Source organism: Rattus norvegicus, chromosome 20 (genome assembly GCF_036323735.1).
Source record: "Rattus norvegicus strain BN/NHsdMcwi chromosome 20, GRCr8, whole genome shotgun sequence".
In the NCBI taxonomy this organism is placed as follows: domain Eukaryota; kingdom Metazoa; phylum Chordata; class Mammalia; order Rodentia; family Muridae; genus Rattus; species Rattus norvegicus.
The window spans coordinates 31,443,629-31,463,957 of record NC_086038.1 but is presented as its reverse complement, the minus strand read 5'-3'; the positions used below and the strand labels follow the sequence as shown (position 1 = coordinate 31,463,957).

General features: G+C 42.7%; 1 protein-coding gene and 1 pseudogene across 2 annotated transcripts in view; one reads left to right on the top strand and one right to left on the bottom strand.

The window, feature by feature from the left end:
- LOC134483923 (glyceraldehyde-3-phosphate dehydrogenase-like) overlaps positions 1 to 6,297 on the top strand; it is a 470,368-nt gene extending 464,071 nt beyond the window's left edge. The window contains exon 2 of one of the 2 annotated variants that reach the window (XM_063279674.1): positions 5,017 to 6,297. In XM_063279674.1, coding sequence (XP_063135744.1) covers positions 5,017 to 6,012 — 996 coding nt within the window. In that variant the 3' untranslated portion in view covers positions 6,013 to 6,297. Of the gene's footprint in view, positions 1 to 4,992 lie in introns of both variants that reach the window. The other variant, XM_063279673.1, reaches the window with a different exon arrangement.
- A 7,574-nt stretch (positions 6,298 to 13,871) lies between these two features.
- Zfp41-ps1 (zinc finger protein 41, pseudogene 1) lies at positions 13,872 to 15,262 on the bottom strand (annotated as a pseudogene).
- Positions 15,263 to 20,329: the final 5,067 nt, after the last annotated feature.

Below are 20,329 nucleotides of genomic sequence, written 5' to 3'. Positions count from 1 at the left end.
GAGACAAGAGGGAGTGAGGGAGGGAAAATGATGAACTTGGGGTGGCAGAAACAATTTAAAGATAGTGTCGAGCATTTGCACAGATATAAGACTTTGAGCTTGGTGGACAATAGTCAATGCTGGTAGTAAGGACTCAGACACCATATTTGTACTACTTTTTTCTTTTAAAGAGCAGATTAAACAGGGCTGAAGAGTTGACTCAGGGATTACGAGCCCCTGTTGTCCTATCAGAAGACCTGGGTTTCGTCTCCAGCACCCATATCATGGCTCACAAACACCTATAACTTTAGCCCTGGGGATCTAAAATCCTCTTCTAACTTCTGAAGACGCTGGGCAAGAACATGGCATACATATCTACATGCAGGCAAAACAAATAAACAAACAAACAAACAAATAAACCCAAAAAATGTTTAACCAGAAAAACAGAGCTGAAGAAATGACTCAGTAGATAAGAACTTGTTGTTCTTGCAAAGTCCAGCACCCATAGTGGGCAACACTATGAAACGTGATTCTGTACCTTTGGCAGGCCCATGTGAAATTATGCCATGCAACAGATCTGGTGTAAAAGAGGTTTACTGGAGAAAGGGAGAGGGTGGAGGACCTGGGGAAGGGATAGAGGCAGACAAGTAGACAAGGCTCATTGAGAGAGCCATGAGGGCAGAGAGAGGGAGAAGAGGAGGAGAGAGAAGAGACACATGCAGAGAACAGAGACAGAGCTGGAGAGGCTAGAGGTCCTTTTTGTCCCAACCACGCACCTGGCTCACCTGGTGTCAGTGGGAGCAGGTGATGATATAAGCAGTTGCTAGGTCCCCAAGAGCAGGCCAGTGGAACTTTCCCATCACCTGTCAGTCATAATGGCACCTGCCTTTAACCCCAGCACCCAGTAGAGAGGCAGGTAGATATATGTGAGTTTGAGGCCAAACAGGTCTACATAGTGAATTTCAGGCCATCTAGGATTGTAGAGTGTGACCAAGTCTCAACCCCACACACACAGAGAGGAAGAGGGCAGAGGACACACACAACATACACAGACGCACACCACCCTGCTGTGCAAACTGTCTGCTGTTATCACTTCCTTAATTAAATCCTTCATCACTTCTTTCATAAATTGTTGCAGCAGCCACTGATTTGGCTCTGATCGCAGATATTTTACTGTTAACAGAGAAGATCATGTCATAAACTGTTTACTTACACGAGTTCTAGTGCCATGGGAAGGGGGTTAGGGAACCTTTCATGTTCCTCGAGTATTCCAAAGCTTGCAGTAAGTCAAAGAACCTTATCCTGAGGTCTGGGATCTCCAAGTTCAGCACCAGTTCCTGCTCCTTGATTTGAATGCAGGAATCTTAGAATAAAAATGTTAGTGACAGCCCCCATGATGCTGCTCCGTGCCTCAAAGCCTAGGCTCCTGTCTACATTCTGTCTTCTTTACCAGTGACTATCTGAGATACTGCCAAATCCACGAGAAAGAATGAAACTATTTCCTTTTCTAACAAAGCTGATTTCCACCTTTGTTGTAGCATTTACTGTGCACCGTTGCATTTACTTGAGTTGTCTTAATTTCTTCAGGTCGCGCCTGCTGGGTGCCTATATATACCAGGCATAAACCAAACCTAAGAAACGTAAAAAGCACTAAGTGAGTGATAAGTTCTGTGTTTTCAGAAGCTTACACTCCAGAATTTGCATTACTCTGTAGGAAGGAAAGGTCTGGGCTCCTGGTTGTCCCTTCGATGCCATTATGGGTGTCAACACTTCCAAGACCCCAGTGTCACCTCTTAGAACTTCATGTGTCAGCTGCTAGAAGACCCTGCTCAGGAGGCCCTCCTGACACAAAATGTCCTTCTCAAGTAGTTCTGATAGTAACACTTTCCTAGTAAGGAAAGTTTTATAACCTCTGATTGCATTCACAAATAAATGTTACTTCCTTGCTAAGCAATAGGTGTTTTTAGATAGAATAAGTGATGATGTCTGGATCTAGTTTATTACTAATCATTCATATACATTCATATACAGTACGGTGATACTGGACTAGACAGATGGCTCAATGGTTAAGAGCACTGGCTGATCTTCCAAAGGATGGGCTCAGTTCCTAGCACCTACATAGTGGCTCACAATGGTCTGTAACTCTAGTTTTAGGGGAACCTGACATAACTCTAGTCTCTTCAGACATTAGACATGCAAACAGTGCACCAGCATACATGCAGAAACATACCAATGGGAATATGCAAGAAGAATTTTAAAGACTAATATGGTGATGCCATCTTGTAAGGCTGTTAAAGGGGTAACACACACCAATGCACAGAAAAATGTAGGAAACCACTGTCCTGTTTGCGGCTTCACTGGCTGACTCTGCTGCCATGAAACAAGCTCTCCTGTTGATAGGGACCACAGCTGCAGAACTGTTTCCAGATTGCTGGGTTGGTCACACAACAAAATCCCCAGCACTGGGGCACCCACAGAACAACAGAAGAAATACTGTTCCGTGTAAGCTATGAACTTTACCCCAGGTACGGAGCTCCCAGACTTCATTCCAGTAGAGTAAGGAATGCAGGGCCAAACTATCTGATGCCAAAACCACATCCTTGCCATCATGTGAAGCAGGCCAGTAAGACAATGGCTACTTTGCTTTACAATTTTCTTTCAACTATGGAAGCTTTTAGAGTCAAGCAGGTATACAAGAAATAAGCCTTTTAATTTCCTTTTGAAATCAAGGATTTCTTCCCTTTTTATTACAAAGGTGATACCAAAATATGTTTTTTTTTTTGGTTCTTTTTTTTCGGAGCTGGGGACCGAACCCAGGGCCTTGTGCTTCCTAGGTAAGCGCTCTACCACTGAGCTAAATCCCCAGCCCCCAAAATATGTTTTTAAAATGAAAATGAAAAAGAAAAAATGCAAAAAACAAAAAATGCCCAGAGCTCCAACCAGCCAGCACTTTGACAGCTCTTTACAGATCATCCTGGTAAAGCCAAAATCATTATGCAAATGAATATTTTGCCATTAGTCAAAGCCAACTGATTTAGAATTCAGTGCACTTAGAATCCAGTGGCAGAATGATTCCTATAATTATCCTCTTATCCTGTCCACAGGGACATAGACAGTCAAATATTTTATTACTAACATAGGGTGGGGGATAATCCACATTACATACATAGTTTTTATTGTTAGGAAATCATGAGTCAACTCAGGTTTGATAAGGCTCTCGGGAGCAAAGTTCAGTATAATCAAAATCTCAAAGTGCAGTTACTCAATGACATCTCTCCAAACGTCTCCTCTTATACTATAGTATCCTCATAGGAATTCCAAACACTTAGGTCAAAAAGCAGTTGACTGCACAATGCTCAAAGGCCAGCAAAAGGAAAATAGTGACTACAGATATAAGAAGATTCCGTCATGAAAAGATTCATTTCAGTGACTTCCAGGTCACAGTTCATTATACAAGGGAGTTCTCGGGCAGAAAAACTAAAGCAGGAACTTAAGTAGAAACCATTGGTAGCTTACTGGGTTGCTCACTGGCTGGTACTCAGTCTATTTCAGCCCTGGACAACCTGCCCAGTTATGGTGGCAGCCACAAAGGGCTAAGCACTCCTCTGCCTCCCTCCTCACATCAATCATCAATCAAAACAGTCTCTCGTAGACACGCCCACAGATCAGTCTGGTGGTGGCAATCCCTTAGCTGAGATTCCTTCCTCCCAAGTGACTCTAGGTTGTGACAAGTTGACAAAAAATAAAGTTTATCCAGGACAGGAAGGTCCTGCAATGGCGATCACGATGCAAGCAGCCCTGAAGCACAGCAAACTGATGCAGAGCGGATTTTAAAATCACTAGTGCCCGCCCCAGAACTGCATTCAAGGACGACCTTCAAAGCTACGAAACACAAAGTAAAATGTGAGTTACAGAAATCAAAGCTACATTTCTATTCAACCCATTCGTTTCACTCCTTTTGTCTGATTTTTGTTTGATTTGTTCCAGATTCTCTATTTTTATTATTGAAAACTCATAGACATAGATGCGGATCGTGCCTTCCCTTCCCCGTCTCCTCCTAGAACTTCCCATTCAATCCATACCTTCTTCCTCTCTTTAGAAAACAAACATGAAAATTTAAAAAGGCAAGAGAACACAAAATCTTTTAAAGAGAAAAAGCATAAAACATAAACAAACACATACACTCGGAGACAACACACACACACACACACACACACACAATCTATAAAAACAGAAAATCAGAAGTCATAAAAAATGCTGAAAAAAAGCAATACAAGAAAAAAAAACCACTATCATGTTTACCTTGCATTGGCCATATATTGCTGGACATGGGACCTACCCTTAAGTGTAGTTTTTTTTTTTTCTTTTCTTTTTTTCGGAGCTGGGGACCGAACCCAGGGCCTTGCACTTGCTAGGCAAGCGCTCTACCACTGAGCTAAATCCCCAGCCCCTAAGTGTAGTTCATATACCCAGTGAGATGCCATTGGAGAAAACTGACTTCTCATTTGCAAGTGGTTGTCAATTGTACATTGCTTCCTGGTTAGGGATCAGAGCTCATGTCCACTTCCCCCTCTCAGCCCTGGCGTGCCTTCTGGCTTCAACCTGTGAAAGCCTTTTGTGCATGCTGCCACACTCTGTAAGAGCATTAGTCCTGCTGTGTCTGAAAGACTCGGCTCTTCTGGTCCATCCATCTTCTCTGGCTCTTATTCTGCATCTCCCTGAGCCTTGGTCAGAGTGTGGAGCTTAATGAAGAAATCTCTTTTAGGATTGAGTGTTCTAAAGTCTCCTGGTTTTTGCACATTGTCCAGTTGTGGGGCTCTGTATTAGTTCCCATTTATTGCAAGAGGAATCTTTTCTGATTGTAGCTGAGTGGGACACTGATCTATGGACATAGCAGAATGTTATAAGGAATCATCTTGTTTGTGTGTTCTTTAGCAGAACAATAGTATTTTGTTTTCTGGTAGGTCCGTGACCTATCTAATTTTAAGTTCTTGGCCATTAGAACAGTGTCAGGCTCTCTGCTCCTCCCTGTTCCAGAGACAGCCGCATCTTCTCGTGCAGTGCCAGCCTCATCTCATAGACAAGATGGTGAAGGTCTGTGTGAACGGATTTGGCCGTATCCGGCGCCTGGTTACCAGGGCTGCCTTCTCTTCTGACAAAGTGGAGATTGTTGCCATCAACGACCCCTTCACTGACCTCAACTACATGGTCTACATGTTCCAGTATGACTCTACCCATGGCAGGTTCAACGGCACAGTCAAGGCTGAGAATGGGAAGCTTGTCATCAACAGGAAATCCATCACCATCTTCCAGGAGCGAGATCCCGCTAACATCAAACGGGGTGACACTGGTGCTGAGTATGTCATGGAGTCTACTGGCGTCTTCGCCACCATGGAGAAGGCTGGGGCCCACTTGAAGGGTGGGGCCAAAAGGGTCATCATCTCCGCCCCTTCTGCTGATGCCCCCATGTTTGTGATGGGTGTGAACCACGAGAAATATGACAACTCCCTCAAGATTGTCAGCAATGCATCCTGCACCACCCTCTGCTTAGCCCCCCTGGCCAAGGTCATCCATGACAACTTTGGCATCGTGGAAGGGCTCATGACCACAGTCCATGCCATCACTGCCACTCAGAAGACTGCGGATGGCCCCTCTGGAAAGCTGTGGCGTGATGGCCGTGGGGCAGCCCAGAACATCATCCTTGCATCCACTGGTGCTGCCAAGGCTGTGGGCAAGGTCATCCCAGAGCTGAACGGGAAGCTCACTGGCATGGCCTTCTGTGTTCCTACCCCCAATGTATCCGCTGTGGATCTGACATGCCGCCTGGAGAAACCTGACAAGCATGATGACATCAAGAAGGTGGTGAAGCAGGCGTCTGAGGGCCCACTAAAGGGCATCCTGGGCTACACTGAGGACCAGGTTGTCTCCTGCAACTTCAACAGCAACTCCCACTCTTCTACCTTTGATTCTGGGGCTGGCATTGCTCTCAATGACAACTTCGTAAAGCTCATTTCCTGGTATGACAATGAATAGGGCTACAGCAACAGGGTGGTGGACCTCATGGTCTACATGGCCTCCAAGGAGTAAGAAACCCTGGACCACCCAGCCCAGCAAGGATACTGAGAGCAAGAGAGAGGCCCTCAGTTGCTGAGGTGTCCCCATCCCAACTCGGCCCCCAACACTGAGCATCTCCCTCACAATTCCATCCCAGACCCCATAATAACAGGAGGGGCCTAGGGAGCCCCCCCCCTTCTCTCTTGAATATCATCAATAAAGTTCGCTGCGCCCTCAAAAAAAAAAAAAAAAAAAAAAAAAAAACAGTGTCAAACATGCATTCCATCCCATGAAGCTAGCCTTAAATCCAGAGAGCATTTGGTTACTCCCTTAGTGTTCGTGCCACTACGGCAACAGTTTACCACGCAGGCAGGTCACTACTAGAGATCACAAGGTTTATGGCTGGTTTGCTGTTGGTTTCCTTTCTTTTCTGAAAAAACACAGAGTACCTTTCCAGTACTATGAATACAAGTTAGTAGGAATAAAAACTCTAGTTCAACATTTGCATGGTCAATGAGCTATGTAAGTTTTGTCCTCAGTAATAGAAACTTACGATCATCCGTTTGTGAATAGAAATTAGTAGCCCGAGTTGTTTGGGTGTTTCCGTGAGGATCTTTTGGCCAACAACTGAATTAGCTGTATCCCATTCGTGGCACTGGAAGGTTTACTGCTTGGCAAAAGATATCTGCTATTTCTCCTTTCTTGAGAGATTCCCCTGTATCCCCTAGTCCTTTACTCTATACCTGGTTATAATCCAGTTATACAGATTGTGGCATGGCCTTTGAAAGTTTAAAAGCTAACATTCACATGTGAAAGAATATATATCACACTTGTCTTTGGTGAGTCTACGTGACCTCACTCAGGATGAATTTCTTCTAACTCTATCCATTTATGTATTTTATGATTTAGATTTTTAAATAGCAGGGTAAATGTCATTGTATAAATGTACCATATTTTCATTATTTATCTATTGATGGACATTGGAAATATATCCAATTTCTGGCTACTAGAATAGGGCATCAGTAAATCAAAAATGAATGAGCAAAGGTCTCTATAGTAGGGTAGAGTCCTTTAGTGTTTGCCCAATAGTGAAACAGCTGAGAGATCTGTTCCCAGCTTCCTACAGAACCACCACACTGATTTCCATAGTCATTGTACACATTTGCACTTCCACCAACAATGGATAAGTGTTCTCCCTCCCCCACAACCTCACCAGCACAAGCTGCCATTTGTTTTATTGATCTTGGACATTCTGATTGGTATAAGACGAGCTCTCAAAGTAGTTCTGATTTGAATTTCCCTGATGACTAAAGGATGTTGAACATTTCTTTAAATGTTTCTCAGCCGTTTGTGTTTTATCTTGCAGAGGACCTGGGTTCAGTAGCAGCATCCCCAGCATAGGGGCACACGATTATCCCTAACCCCAGTTTCAGAAAATCTCATATCCTCTTCTGGTCTCCATAGACACTAGATATTCATGTGATGCACATACGTACATGAAGCCAAAACACTTATGTACATAAAATAAAAAGTCGATCTAAACATGTTTAAAGATAATATATATTGAGTGTCTTGAAAGCTGTACCTCACTATTCAAAATATTATTACTGTCATCACCACTGCAGCCTTTGTTTTCACAACAATCTTGTGGTGTGACTTTAAGGAGGAGGTTGAGGAACAGCAGGGTTGAGTGTCCTGCTTATGCTCACACAAGTTGAAATGAATCCACACACGTGACCTGCTACAACAGCTCACACACAGTGCAGTTGAGCAAAAGACTGCTGGGGTTTTATACAAAGATTTCTCACATGTCCTTGCCCTGCACTGTTTAAACATGAAGGAAAGGGAGACACAGAAAGAATAAACCATCTGACAGACAGCCGAGTGAAAAGGTTCCACTCTCGTCACAAACATGTTTTTCCAGTAAGATGAAAGACGTGACAAGGAGCAAAGAGTGCCCTGCCACATGCTCACACACGGGCAGGAAACCAGGTGTGCTTAGCAAGACCAGTGCCTAAGTGTGAACATAGGAATCGCCGTACAATATAAATGGAAGGACGAGGCAGAATAATTCATTTACTAAGCCTATCTGGAGGAAGCCTCTGATTCAGAAATACCACAGTTACAACTTTGAACCTCTGTGAACAGGTTCTCTATACAGGGACATATTTACATGGTGTTCTTTATAAAATTCTCAGGTAATAGAAAGCTTTGAAATTTGAAAAATTCAAACATGTACAATTAAATAAATTATGGTACACTTTCTCAATGGAAGACCATTTTTAAAAAACTCCTTAAAGTAAGGGTAAATTTACAGGAATAGATGTTTAAAATCCCTGCATGAGTTATATAAAGAAAGAGTAAGTTGCCGAATAGGATAATTATTTCAGCCATAGATAGATAGATAGATAGATAGATAGATAGATAGATAGATAGATAGGCAGGCAGGCAGACAGACAGACAGATAGATGTAGCTAGCTATCTAGGTAGGTAGGTAGGTAGATGATAGATAGATAGATAGATAGATAGATAGATAGATAGATAGATAGATAGATAGATTAGATAGATAGACAGACAGACAGCTAGACAGACAGAAGTAGGTAGGTAGATAGATAAGTAGGTAGGTAGACAAAAGACAGAGGTAGGTAGGTAGATAAATAGGTAGGTAGACAGACAGACAGAGGTAGGTAGATAGATAGATAGATAGATAGATAGATAGATAGATAGATAGATAGATAGAAGATAGATAGTAGATAGATAGTAGATAGGAAAACATACCCATATCATTTCCCCTAAACACTGCATGATCAGGTAGACTTTTGTTTGCTATGTTTTAATATTTCTGTTTTTATACCACAAATAATTTGTTTAAGAATAAAAATGTTAATAAATCCCACTTTCAACAAATCCCTTAGTACTTAGTGCAGATACAACGAAAGTCAAAGAAGTGCTTAAGTAATAATGATGACGATAAAACAGACACTGTAGAGCATTCTAAAATAAGAATCCTGAAGAAGGCTGGGGATACGCGAGGAGCGGTCAGTCCTTCCAGATGACATTGGACATCAGGGATGTGATGCCGATGCAGCAATGAGTATAGAAGGAGCCGAGTTTATAAAGCCTAAATAAATGCTGTCTTACAGCATGTAAGCATGCGATTAAATAGGGCCAGAGACCCCAAGCAATTAATATCTGTTAATAAATACAAAGTGACAAATTCAGTACGACCAAGAGGAAGTGGATTTTAATATAAACTCCAAGTGAGGCACAATGACTTACGCCTGGAATGTCTTTGCTTTTCTAATCTGATTACTATTTGCAATTTTGAAAAATTAAAATATAATTCCACCATTTCTCCCTCTCTCCCTTCCCCTCTGCTCCTTTCTCATTGCCCCTCGATTCCTCTCAAGTTCAAGAGCTCTTCTTCTTCTCCTTCTTCTTCTTCTTCTTCTTCTTCTTCTTCTTCTTCCTCTTCCTCTTCCTCCTCCTCCTCCTCCTCTTCCTCCTCCTCCTCCTCTTCTTCTTCTTCTTCTTCTTCTTCTTCTTCTTCTTCTTCTTCTTCTTCTTCTTCTTCTTCTTCATTATGGTTAAGTAAATGCATAAACATATAAACACAAGCAGCTGATTATTTACATTTGGCTTTGCATATATGATTTGAGGTTGACCACTTGGTGATGAATGTCCAACCAGGACGCATCTCCTTGAAGAGTCTATTTCTCTTCTCAGCCGCCCCTAGTCTTCAATAGTTCTTTGCCTAAAGCTAGTTCCCATTAGATCTCCCCTTCCTGAGTTACCTTGTCTCTTGCTCTGGTCTTATGTGACCAAGGCAGTGGCAAGCGCGTGTAACTTCAGTGCTGGAAAGAGAGGCAGAGTAGACAGACCCATGAAGCTCACTGGCCAGGCAGCCTAGCCTAGCCTAGCCCAAGTGGCTATGTCTGGGCCAGAAAAAGACCCTGTATCACAAAGGGGCAGGGACAACAGTGGCAATGCAAAAGCACTCAAAGTTGCTATGTGACCTTCACATGCACATTCATATATGAGCACACCTACCTGACCCCACATGTACACGCATACATGAATATGTACAACATACACACACACACACACACACACACACACACACACACACACTAAATCACAGAAATCAACGTATGAAGGACCATCATCTTGTTCAAACATTCTCTTTCTGTTAAACAATGTCCTTAAATGCAGTTAGTTGCACCTGAGTAAAACTGTGCTTTCCCATCCCTTTAGATGGCTTTAGTGGGTGATTGAAATTAACCTCCAGAACGATTTGTTTTAAAAATACAACTACCTAAACATCAAATTAAGCAAAATAGCAGAACTCAACTCTAACAGACTGCTATAAGTAATTATAGCAGGTAGATTTAAAAACAATAATCCACAACAGAGATGCAGGAAATTATAAATAATCTCGTTTTATGAAAAACTCAACACTAAGTTGTCACAGAAAATAAGATAAACATACTGTAGTGATATGTGTCACTATATTAATATGGATATAAAATATCAATTATCATTAATATACATAATTTAATGTAATATAGTGACATATATATGTGCTTATAGGTAGGTAGATAGATAGATAGATAGATAGATAGATAGATAGATAGATAGATAGATAGATAGATAGATAGATAGATAGATACGCAACCATAGCAGTGGGGAGCGGAGGCAGGGGAGTGTGAGTTTAAAAAGAAAACCAAGGAAAGGTTATGCTATAAAAGCCCATTTCGATTTCTAGAACTTAGAAAAATCATGAAAAAAAAGTCAGAAAACAAGCATGCTGACAGAAAGCTTTCAAGCTACTCCCTTAGGGTATGGTGTAGTGACCTTAAATTCATGAATTGATTCCGTGTACTTTATTTAGACTTGGGCAAATCAGAGAAGTCTCACTTTTCCTCTGACATAAGAGAAGATTATGCTTAGAATTTTTCAGTTACAAGCAGGGGAGGGTAAATTTATGTGCATGAACTTCGGACTAGGAGACTGTGAGCTACTTAAGAACAGAAGGCTAAGTCATCCTCCAGGAATTCCCTTAAGCACCAGTATGTAAAACAATTTGAGGATATTACTGCCACCTAGTGGTCAACTGTATTTTTACTCTTTGGTATAAAAACCTGAAACCCTCAATGGGTACTTTAAAAATAATTTCATAATGTGATAATATTTATGTTTCAGTATAACTCAATACTGATGAATAAAAGCAAAGGCATAAACATTTATTTTATTCAGTTATATAAGTAGCTAGAAGTGGTAACATAAATATATTCTTAGAAGCAAAGAATTGCTTTTAGAGTTTTAGAGCAAAAAATACAACGTTAATGTTTAGCAAGATAATAATATCTCATCTTTCACTTTATGTCCTTAGGGTAAAATAATTGCATAAACTGCCATTTCTGCCAAATGTATATGCACAAAATCTTCATTAGATATTTTATACCATTTGCAAACTTTTTTTTAAGTTGGAAACACGTTCACTTTTATGAGAAAGTAGATGTCCAGTAGCAGCACCAACAGCATCTGCTCACAACCGTGGCAGCAACTGGAAGGTAACGTGGAGCATCAGTGCCGCCGTGCATGGAGCAAAAGAGTCACATACGAAAGAAGTCACCAAGTGCACAGCAAAGCAGAATGTCTGGGCCAATGTGCACAACACTGACACAGCACCAAGGGTGTTACATGGATGTAAGCGTTAACAAATGTCAAACAGAAACACCAGACTGGGGACAGCATCTGCTACAACACACCAGGCCCCGGCTGCGGCTGTAAGAGGATTGCACCGCTCACTGCAGTATACAGATGAGGCATTAGGACACACACCAGATCATGATGTGGCCGAGGTGAGGTGTGGACAGGCCAGCTGGGTGCCACCAGTATGTAGGTGCCAGGAACCCTTTGCGGGTCCAAAGTCAAATGGCTGCAGGCCTGGACGTAGGGAAACAGCCTAACCTAGGTGTCGGCTGGGAGCTGACACATGAAAACATCAGGATTTAAGTCAGGAGGTCAATCCTCTTGTCTTCCTTGAGAAGTAACCAGGAGAAAGCAAACATCCAATTCCACAGGCACTAGACACTGGAAAGGATAGGCTGAAGGTGGGCGCCATCTCTCGGCCTCAAGGTAAACGGGGCACACAGGCCATTCTCCCTGTTTACACTGTACCTGGGGTCCACACCAGAGGTGACCCAATTCCCACGAGTCTTCCCTCGGAGCCACAGAACATCTGTCCCTTGAGTCAGGATACATAGCCTTTCTTCCTAGGACCCCCATTCTACCTTCCTTTTCAGGACATCTTGATGTCGCAACTCGTTGGCGCAGGAAATCATTGTGTCTCCGATGATGGATCCAAAGTCAGGAGGAAAGAAGCCCACATGAGCTCTAGAGCTACAGACTTCCAGGAAGAGGAGGAGGCAGTTAGTCAAGTCTAACCCACTGGTCTCCCGGAACGGAAGTCCTGGACCCAGCCCAGGGATACTTCTGACTCCCCTCAAGGTGGCTTCCGCCTTTTCTCTTGGCTGGGAGGAGGTTGAATGAATGGATACAACCCAGAGCTCTCACTGGCTCGCTTGTCGTCAGGCCCTGGCGGTGCTCTCTGCTCTAAGTGAAGCCCAGAAGCCGTGCTGGTCAGAGCTCTTCTGCGGGCCAAGGCCCACTGGACATGACAGCTGAGGCGCCGACAAATGGAGCTGCCTTGGGCTTCTAAGACATCTCTGGCTACAGTTGAGTATGTTTCGGTAATTGGAATCCCAGGACTTTGCTGGAGTGTTCTGAATTGCCCCCAGGACACATCTCAAGACATCTAGAAGGTTCTGAACATTTTGTTTGTTCCCAGGTGGCTGTTCACAATGTCTCTCACTGAAGTAGAGAGTCAGTGCTGGGGATTCTTCAGTAGACTTCAATGAGCCAGAGCTAATGGTTGCCCGTGAATGCTGTGATGTGGCCCATCTTAACTTCAGGGTGGGAACAAACAAAAGTGACCTGTAGTCACTACATGGCATCTAAAAGTCCTCCCTGAGCTCACCCACCTATACCTTTCCTTTGGTCAATGAATTCTGTTATGACAGCCTCCCTGGAGCATGACCCAGTAGGTCTCTGCTGTGCTCTGTGTAGAGATAGACTCTCCAGTTCTCTGAGCTTCCTGTTGGAGAGATCTGTTCTAGCAGCCTCATTTAGTTGTCATTTTTCTCATTGTGGCAACTGTCTGAGAAAAGCAACTTGAGGGTATCCTTGGCTCCTGGTTTGAAGGGATACAAACCACCATGGTGGGGAATGTGGCACAGTTGGTCACATTATTGTGATGGAAAGGAGACAGGTGAATGATCATGTTTTTCACTTTAAACCTCTGTGTATGTCTCTAATGCTGTTGTCTGCATGGGGAGCCGGGAGTAGATCAGAGGACAGTTCTGAAGAGTTAGGTATCTGTTGACATTTTTTGCATGGGTTCTAGGACTGAACTCAAATTATCAGGCTTCTGTGAGAAACAAATGCCTTTCCCTGCTGAGCTGTCTCCATGGCTCAGAAATAAGCAGGACTTGGTGCTGTCCAAGGAGACTGGTCCTCAGAGTTGGTCAGAGTGCTGCCAGTCATCCACCTCAGGGTTCCTTGCCCCTAGCAGACTGCGTGGGCTGGGCATGCAGAGCCAGAAGCCTTCAAAAGACGAGACAAAAACACACGGTTGGCGCAGACAGAGGCAGCAGAGGAAGGCAGTGGCCCTTGCCAACAGGGGTGTCACTTTAGCTCTAAAGTTCTTGGTGACCTAAAGTTGTTCCAAAGATGGCCATGGATAGCATAAAGTAGCCTGGAAAATAGCTGGAAGGTCAGGAAGCACCAGAGAGCACCGTGACACCACTAAGTGTAGACTCGCACAGCAGAAAGCCTCTGTGGGCTCTCATGTCTGATGGGTAGATTTTCCTTTCAAGACAGGTAGCCAGATGAGCCATCAACAGTACGCTGCATAAGAACTCTGGACCATCATCAGGTATCTGACAAGGATCCATCATTGTAGGCTGCCCTGCCCTGTTCCTCCTGCAATGCTTCCAATGCCATATGAAACAGGAGCTGTAGGCAAAGAATTTTCCTCACTCCTCACAGCTGTAAGGCTTCTCTCATCAGTGTGCATTTTCCTGGTGTTTCAGAAGGTTGGAGCCACAGTTGAAGGCTTTCCCACACTATCCACATTTAAAGGGCTTCTCACCGGTGTGAATTATTTGATGTTTGGTGAATCTGAGCTGTGCCTGAAGGTCTTCCCACACTGGCCACACTTAAAGGGCTTCTTCAGTGAACTCTCTGGTGGCGAGTTTCATCTGGCTTGTGTTTAAAGGCCCGACTGCATTCATTGCACTCATAGGGCTTCTTCCTCTGAAAAGGAACAAACATGGGGACACCCTCAAAGTCATCTTTAAACAAGGCATCAAAGGTATCAAAGATACGTGCTTCGACTCTGGGACTCAGGACAGGATCTTTTCAGGGTTTGCGAAGCTTTCTTGGTTGGTTTTTCCCCCTTTGATGTTTTCTCTCCTTTGACAGTGGCCTTTTTGCACACCTGTCTCCTCCTTTGGGGCCTGGATCTTCCTTTCCCTAGTTATAGGCTTTCCTCTTGCTTCTCTTAAAAGCAGGAAACCTCCTGGAGGCCAAGAAAGGCTGAGGGTTCCCAGTCAGTGGCTGCCTGGCTCCTTCTCTGGGACTTCACTCTGTCAAAGACAGCTCACCACATCCTGCTTATGAAGCTGCCTCAAGCAGACAGAACCGTGGTCTTCTTGCTTCTGATGGGGGCCGAGCGCAAACGCAGGCAGAACATGGCGGTAGGCAGGCTGACCAGAAGGCGGGCAATCGTTAACAATGCCCACTTGAGCCCTCCACTCCCACACCTAAAGGTGGCCGCCCCTCTGGTGCCCATTCCAAACTTTGAACATTTGCCCTTTGTGCACAGTAAAATTCAACTCAGAGGGTTTGGAATTTTCTACAAAATTGTGTCAGGACTTACTGACAATTATAATGATGTATCCATCATCTAGTTCTCCCAACTTACCTTTGTGTGCTTAGAACCTAGTTCAAATGTTTGTTGATCCGGGACTATTTGTGTTATAAAATACAAGAGAAATTAAAACCTAATGTAAGGTCTCACCCAGCCTCTTTAGGAAACATGTGCATCATCTAAATATGGATTCCTACGGCAAAACCTCAGTTGCTCCATGCTGACCATGGTCATGGCCTCCTATCTTCTAGAAACTTCGAGAACAGTTCAGAAAAAGTCAACCCCAGTCTTTGCTGAGGATTTAATGAGAAACAGGCTTACTTAGCATGAAACCCAAACACACAGAAGGGGCTTCCCAGGAGAGGGTGGGAGCTGAACACAGGAAGGTTTACTGTCTCGCCGATACAAATTTTACTCTTCCAGGATTATTTAGTAAAGAAGACAGGAGGAGGAAGAGACACAAACAAGTTCTAGGACAGAGACATCTGAAACACGTTGTTTGCGCTGGATTCTTGATGAACAAATAAACGTGCCTTAGAGTTTTTATTGGGCTGAAGGTAAGAAGAAAATAAAAAAAGCGGGGCACCACTAATCAGTAAGCAGTAAATTTTAAGTAAGGCTGGATTGACTACTGAATATTTATAATTTTATGTTCATCTATATTTCAAGTTTACTTTTATTTTTATATTATTATGTTTTTTGACAGGTTCATACATGTATATAATGCCTTCTGATTACTTTCCCTCCACCCTCTCTTATCTCCTTCCCAATCCTTCTCCTCCCTACAGGTCCACGTGCATGGTATTTTATTTTGTGTCCCACAGAGTTTGCCCAAGGCCATCTGTATGACCATGAATTTGAAACTAAGTGCTGGAGCTTGGTCAGCTCACTAGCAGGCCCATAACTAAAGATAGTAATAACTTCCTCCCTGTTGTCGTAAAAATATAAAAAATAAAAAAAACCTGTCTTTTACCCCCAATAGGTCCGGCACCACAATATCTGGTAGATATCTTGCCAGAAACACACACCCCAACTCAGTGGAGGCCCAGTGTCTCTAGCCACCACACACTCTCTTACACTTAAATCGCTACATGAAAAAACACACAACACAATAACCTTTGATCCAATTGATAAGATATAATTGCCCACCTAAACATACAAAGCCGTGTACACATCCATCCCTTAAGAACATTCATAACAACCTGTAAATACACAGAGTGGAATCTTAACGTCAGCCTCCATGTTCTCTGTGGCCTCTCTTCCAGTCTCCTCCCATTCCAGTCTCCTCCTCTTCCCTCAAACTTTTCTCCCACCCATCCTTTCTTCTCGTCCAATGACAGGCCTTGTTCTATCTTGTTCCTACCTCACCTGTATGACATCATCCTACATCTCCTCCCCATGATCCCCCCCCCAATCCCCTCCGAACTGTGATCTATCAGTACCCAGCAACTCAGCAAGAAGGAGTAGGGTCTCATGTGCTCCACTCCGTTCTATAGTTGACTGCTGACTGTCTCTGTCTTATGCAGATTCCTGCAGTGGCTGTGATTTGATCTTCCTTTGAATGAGTGGCTTCTCTGAGAAGTAGCAGCTGTCTATAGACAGAAACATCAATAATTTGAAGGCAGCTGGTGTCATGCCCATTTAGCTAAACAATGGTAGTAAATTCCTCTGTAGGGTCTATCCTCTTCCTAGCCATGTGTTTTTTATTCGGTTGACAATACCAAGTGTAAGACTTCTGTGGACTGCACCAGAGGGTTCATCTTGCCTACTAAGTTGTTATTGTGGTTTGCAGTGTTCACAACTGAGTTAGAGTGCTGATCAGTTTTCTCTCCTAACAGTCTGCTCAGCATCTCCCAATGCTAAAGTGGAAGGGATAAAGGACTGGGGAAGCATTTAACTTTTTTTTTTCATCTTTATTACCTTGGGTATTTCTTATTTACATTTGGATTGTTACTCCCTTTTCTCATTTCCGGGCCAACATCCTCCTATCTCCTCCACCTCCCCTTCTCTATCAGTGTTCCCCTCCCCACCCTCCCCCCATTACCACCCTACTCCCAACAATCACGTTCACTGGGGGTTCAGTCTTAGCAGGACCAAGGGCGTCCCCTTCCACTGGTGCTCTTACTAGGATATTTATTGCTACCTATGAGGTCAGAGTCCAGGGTCAGTCCATGCATAGTCTTTAGGTAGTGTCTTAGTCCCTGGAAGCTCTGGTTTCTTGGCATTGTTGTTCATATGGGGTCTCGAGCCCCTTCAAGATCTTTCAGTCCTTTCTAAGATTCCTTCAACAGGGGCCCGTCCCATTTTCAGTTCAGTGGTTTAATGATGACATTCACCTATATATTTACTGTATTCTGACTGTGTATCTCAGGAGAGATCTACATCCGGTTCCTGTCGGCCTGCACTTCTTTGCTTCATCCATCTTATCTAGTTTGGTGGCTGTATTGTATGGGCCACATGTGGGGCAGGCTCTGAATGGGTGTTCCTTCTGCCTCTGTTCTAAACTTTGCCTCCCTATTCCCTGCCAAGGGTATTCTTGTTCCCCTTTTAAAGAAGGAGTAAAGCATTCACATTTTGGTCATCCTTCTTGAGTCTCATGTGTTCTGTGCATCTAGGGTAATTCGAGCATTTGGGCTAATAGCCACTTATCAATGAGTGCATACCATGTGTGTTTTTCTGTGATTGGGTTACCTCACTCAGGATAATCTTTTCCAGTTCCATCCATTTGCCTATGAATTACATAGAGTCATTGTTTTGATAGCTGAGTAATATTCCATTGTGTAAATGTACCACATTTTCTGTATCCATTCTTCTGTTGAAGGGCATCTGGGTTCTTTCCAGCTTCTGGCTATTATAAATGAGGCTGCTATGAACATAGTGGAGCATGTGTCTTCCTTATATGTTGGGGCATCTTTTGGGTATATGCCCAAGAGAGGTATAGCTGGGTCCTCAGGTAATTCCTTGTCCAATTTTCTGAGGAAGCTCCAGACTGATTTCCAGAATGGTACCAGTCTGCAATCCCACCAACAATGGAGGAATGTTACTCTTTCTCCACATCCTCTCCAGCATTTGCTGTCACCTGAGTTTTTGATCTTAGCCATTCTCACTTGTGTGAGGTGAAATCTCAGGGTTGTTTTGATTTGCATTTCCCTTATGACTAAAGATGTTGAACATTTCCTTAGGTGTTTCTCAGCCATTCGGCATTCCTCAGCTGTGAATTCTTTGTTTAGCTCTGAACCCCATTTTTAATAGGGTTTTTTTTATCTCCCTGCAGTCTAACTTCTTGAGTTCTTTGTATATTTTGGATATAACCCCTCTATCAGTTGTAGGATTGGTAAAGATCTTTTCCCAATCTGTTGGTTGCCATTTTGTCTTAACAACAGTGTCCTTTGCCTTACAGAAACTTTGCAGTTTTATGAGATCCCATTTGTCGATTCTTGATCTTAGAGCATAAGCCATTGGTGTTTTCTTCAGGAAATTTTCTCCAGTGCCCATGTGTTCGAGGTTCTTCCCCAATTTTTCCTCTATTAGTTTGAGTATATCTGGTTTGGTGTGGAGGTCCTTGATCCACATGGACTTAAGCTTTGTACAGGGTGATAAGCATGGATCAATCTGCATTCTTCTACATGCTGACCTCCAGTTGAACCAGAACCATTTGCTGAAAATGCTATCTTTTTTCCATTGGATGGTTTTGGCTCCTTTGTCAAAAATCAAGTGACCATAGGTGTGTGGGTTCATTTCTAGGTCTTCAATTCTATTCCATTGGTCTATCTGTCTGTCTCTATACCAATACCATGCAGTTTTTACCAGTATTGCTCTGTAATAGTGCCTGAGTTCAGGGATAGTGATTCCCCCATAAGTCCATTATTGTTGAGGATAGTTTTAGCTATCCTGGGTTTTTTGTTATTCCAGATAAATTTGCAAATTGTTCTGCCTAATTCTGAAGAATTGGATTGGTATTTTGATGGGGATTGCAGTGAATCTGTAGATCACTTTTGGTAAAATGGCCATTTTTACTATATTAATCCTGCCAATCCATGAGCATGGGAGATCTTTCCATCTTCTGAGATTTTCAATTTCTTTCTTCAGAGGCTTGAAGTTCTCATCATACAGATCTTTCACTTGCTTGGTTAAAGTCACACCGAGGCATTTTTATATTATTTGGGACTATTATGAAGGGTGTCGTTTCCCTAATTTCTTTCTCGGCTTGACTCTCTTTTGTGTAGAGGAAAGCTACTGATTTATTTGAGTTAATTTTATACCCAGCCACTTTGCTGAAGTTGTTTTTCAGCTTTAGTAGTTCTCTGGTGGAACTTTTGGGATCACTTAAATATACTATCATATCATCTGCAAATAGTGATATTTTGACTTCTTCTTTTCCAATCTATATCCCCTTGATCTCCTTATGTTGTCTGATTGCTCTGGCTAGAACTTCAAGAACTATATTAAATAAGTAGGAAGAGAGTGAGCAGCCTTGTCTAGTCCCTGATTTTAGTGGGATTGCTTTAACTTTCTCTCCACTTAGTTTAATGTTAGCTACTGGTTTGTTGTATATGTCTTTTACTATGCTTATGTATGGGCCTTGAATCTGTATTCTTTCCAGGACTTTTATCATGAAGGGGTGTTGAATTTTGTCAAATGCTTTCTCAGCATCTAATGAAATGATCATGTGGTTTTGTTCTTTCAGTTTGTTTATATAGTGGATTACGTTAATTGTTTTCTGTATATTAAACCATCCCTGCATTGCCTGGGATGAAGCCTACTTGATCATGGTGATTGATTGTTTTGATGTGCTCTTGGATTCGGTTTGCCAGACTTTTATTGAGTATTTTTGCATCGATATTCATAAGGGAAATTGGTCTGAAGTTTTCTTTCTTTGTTGGGTCTTTGTGTGGTTTAGGTATAAGAGTAATTGTGGCTTCATAGAAGGAATTCAGTAACACTGTCTGTTTCAATTTTGTGGAATAGTTTGGATAGTATTGGTATGAGTTCTTCTATGAAGGTCTGATGGAATTCTGCACTGAACCCATCTGGACCTGGTCTCATTTTGGTTGGGAGACCTTTAATGACTGCTTCTATTTCTTTAGGAGTTATGGGGTTATTTAGATGGTTTATCTGTTCCTGATTTAACTTCGTTACCTGATATCTGTCTAGGAAATTGTCCATTTCCTGCAGATTTTCAAGTTTTGTTGAATATAGGCTTTTGTAGTAGGATCTGATGATTTTTTTGAATTTCCTCTGATTCTGTAGTTATGTCTCCCTTTTCATTTCTGATTTTGTTAATTTGGACACACTCTTTGT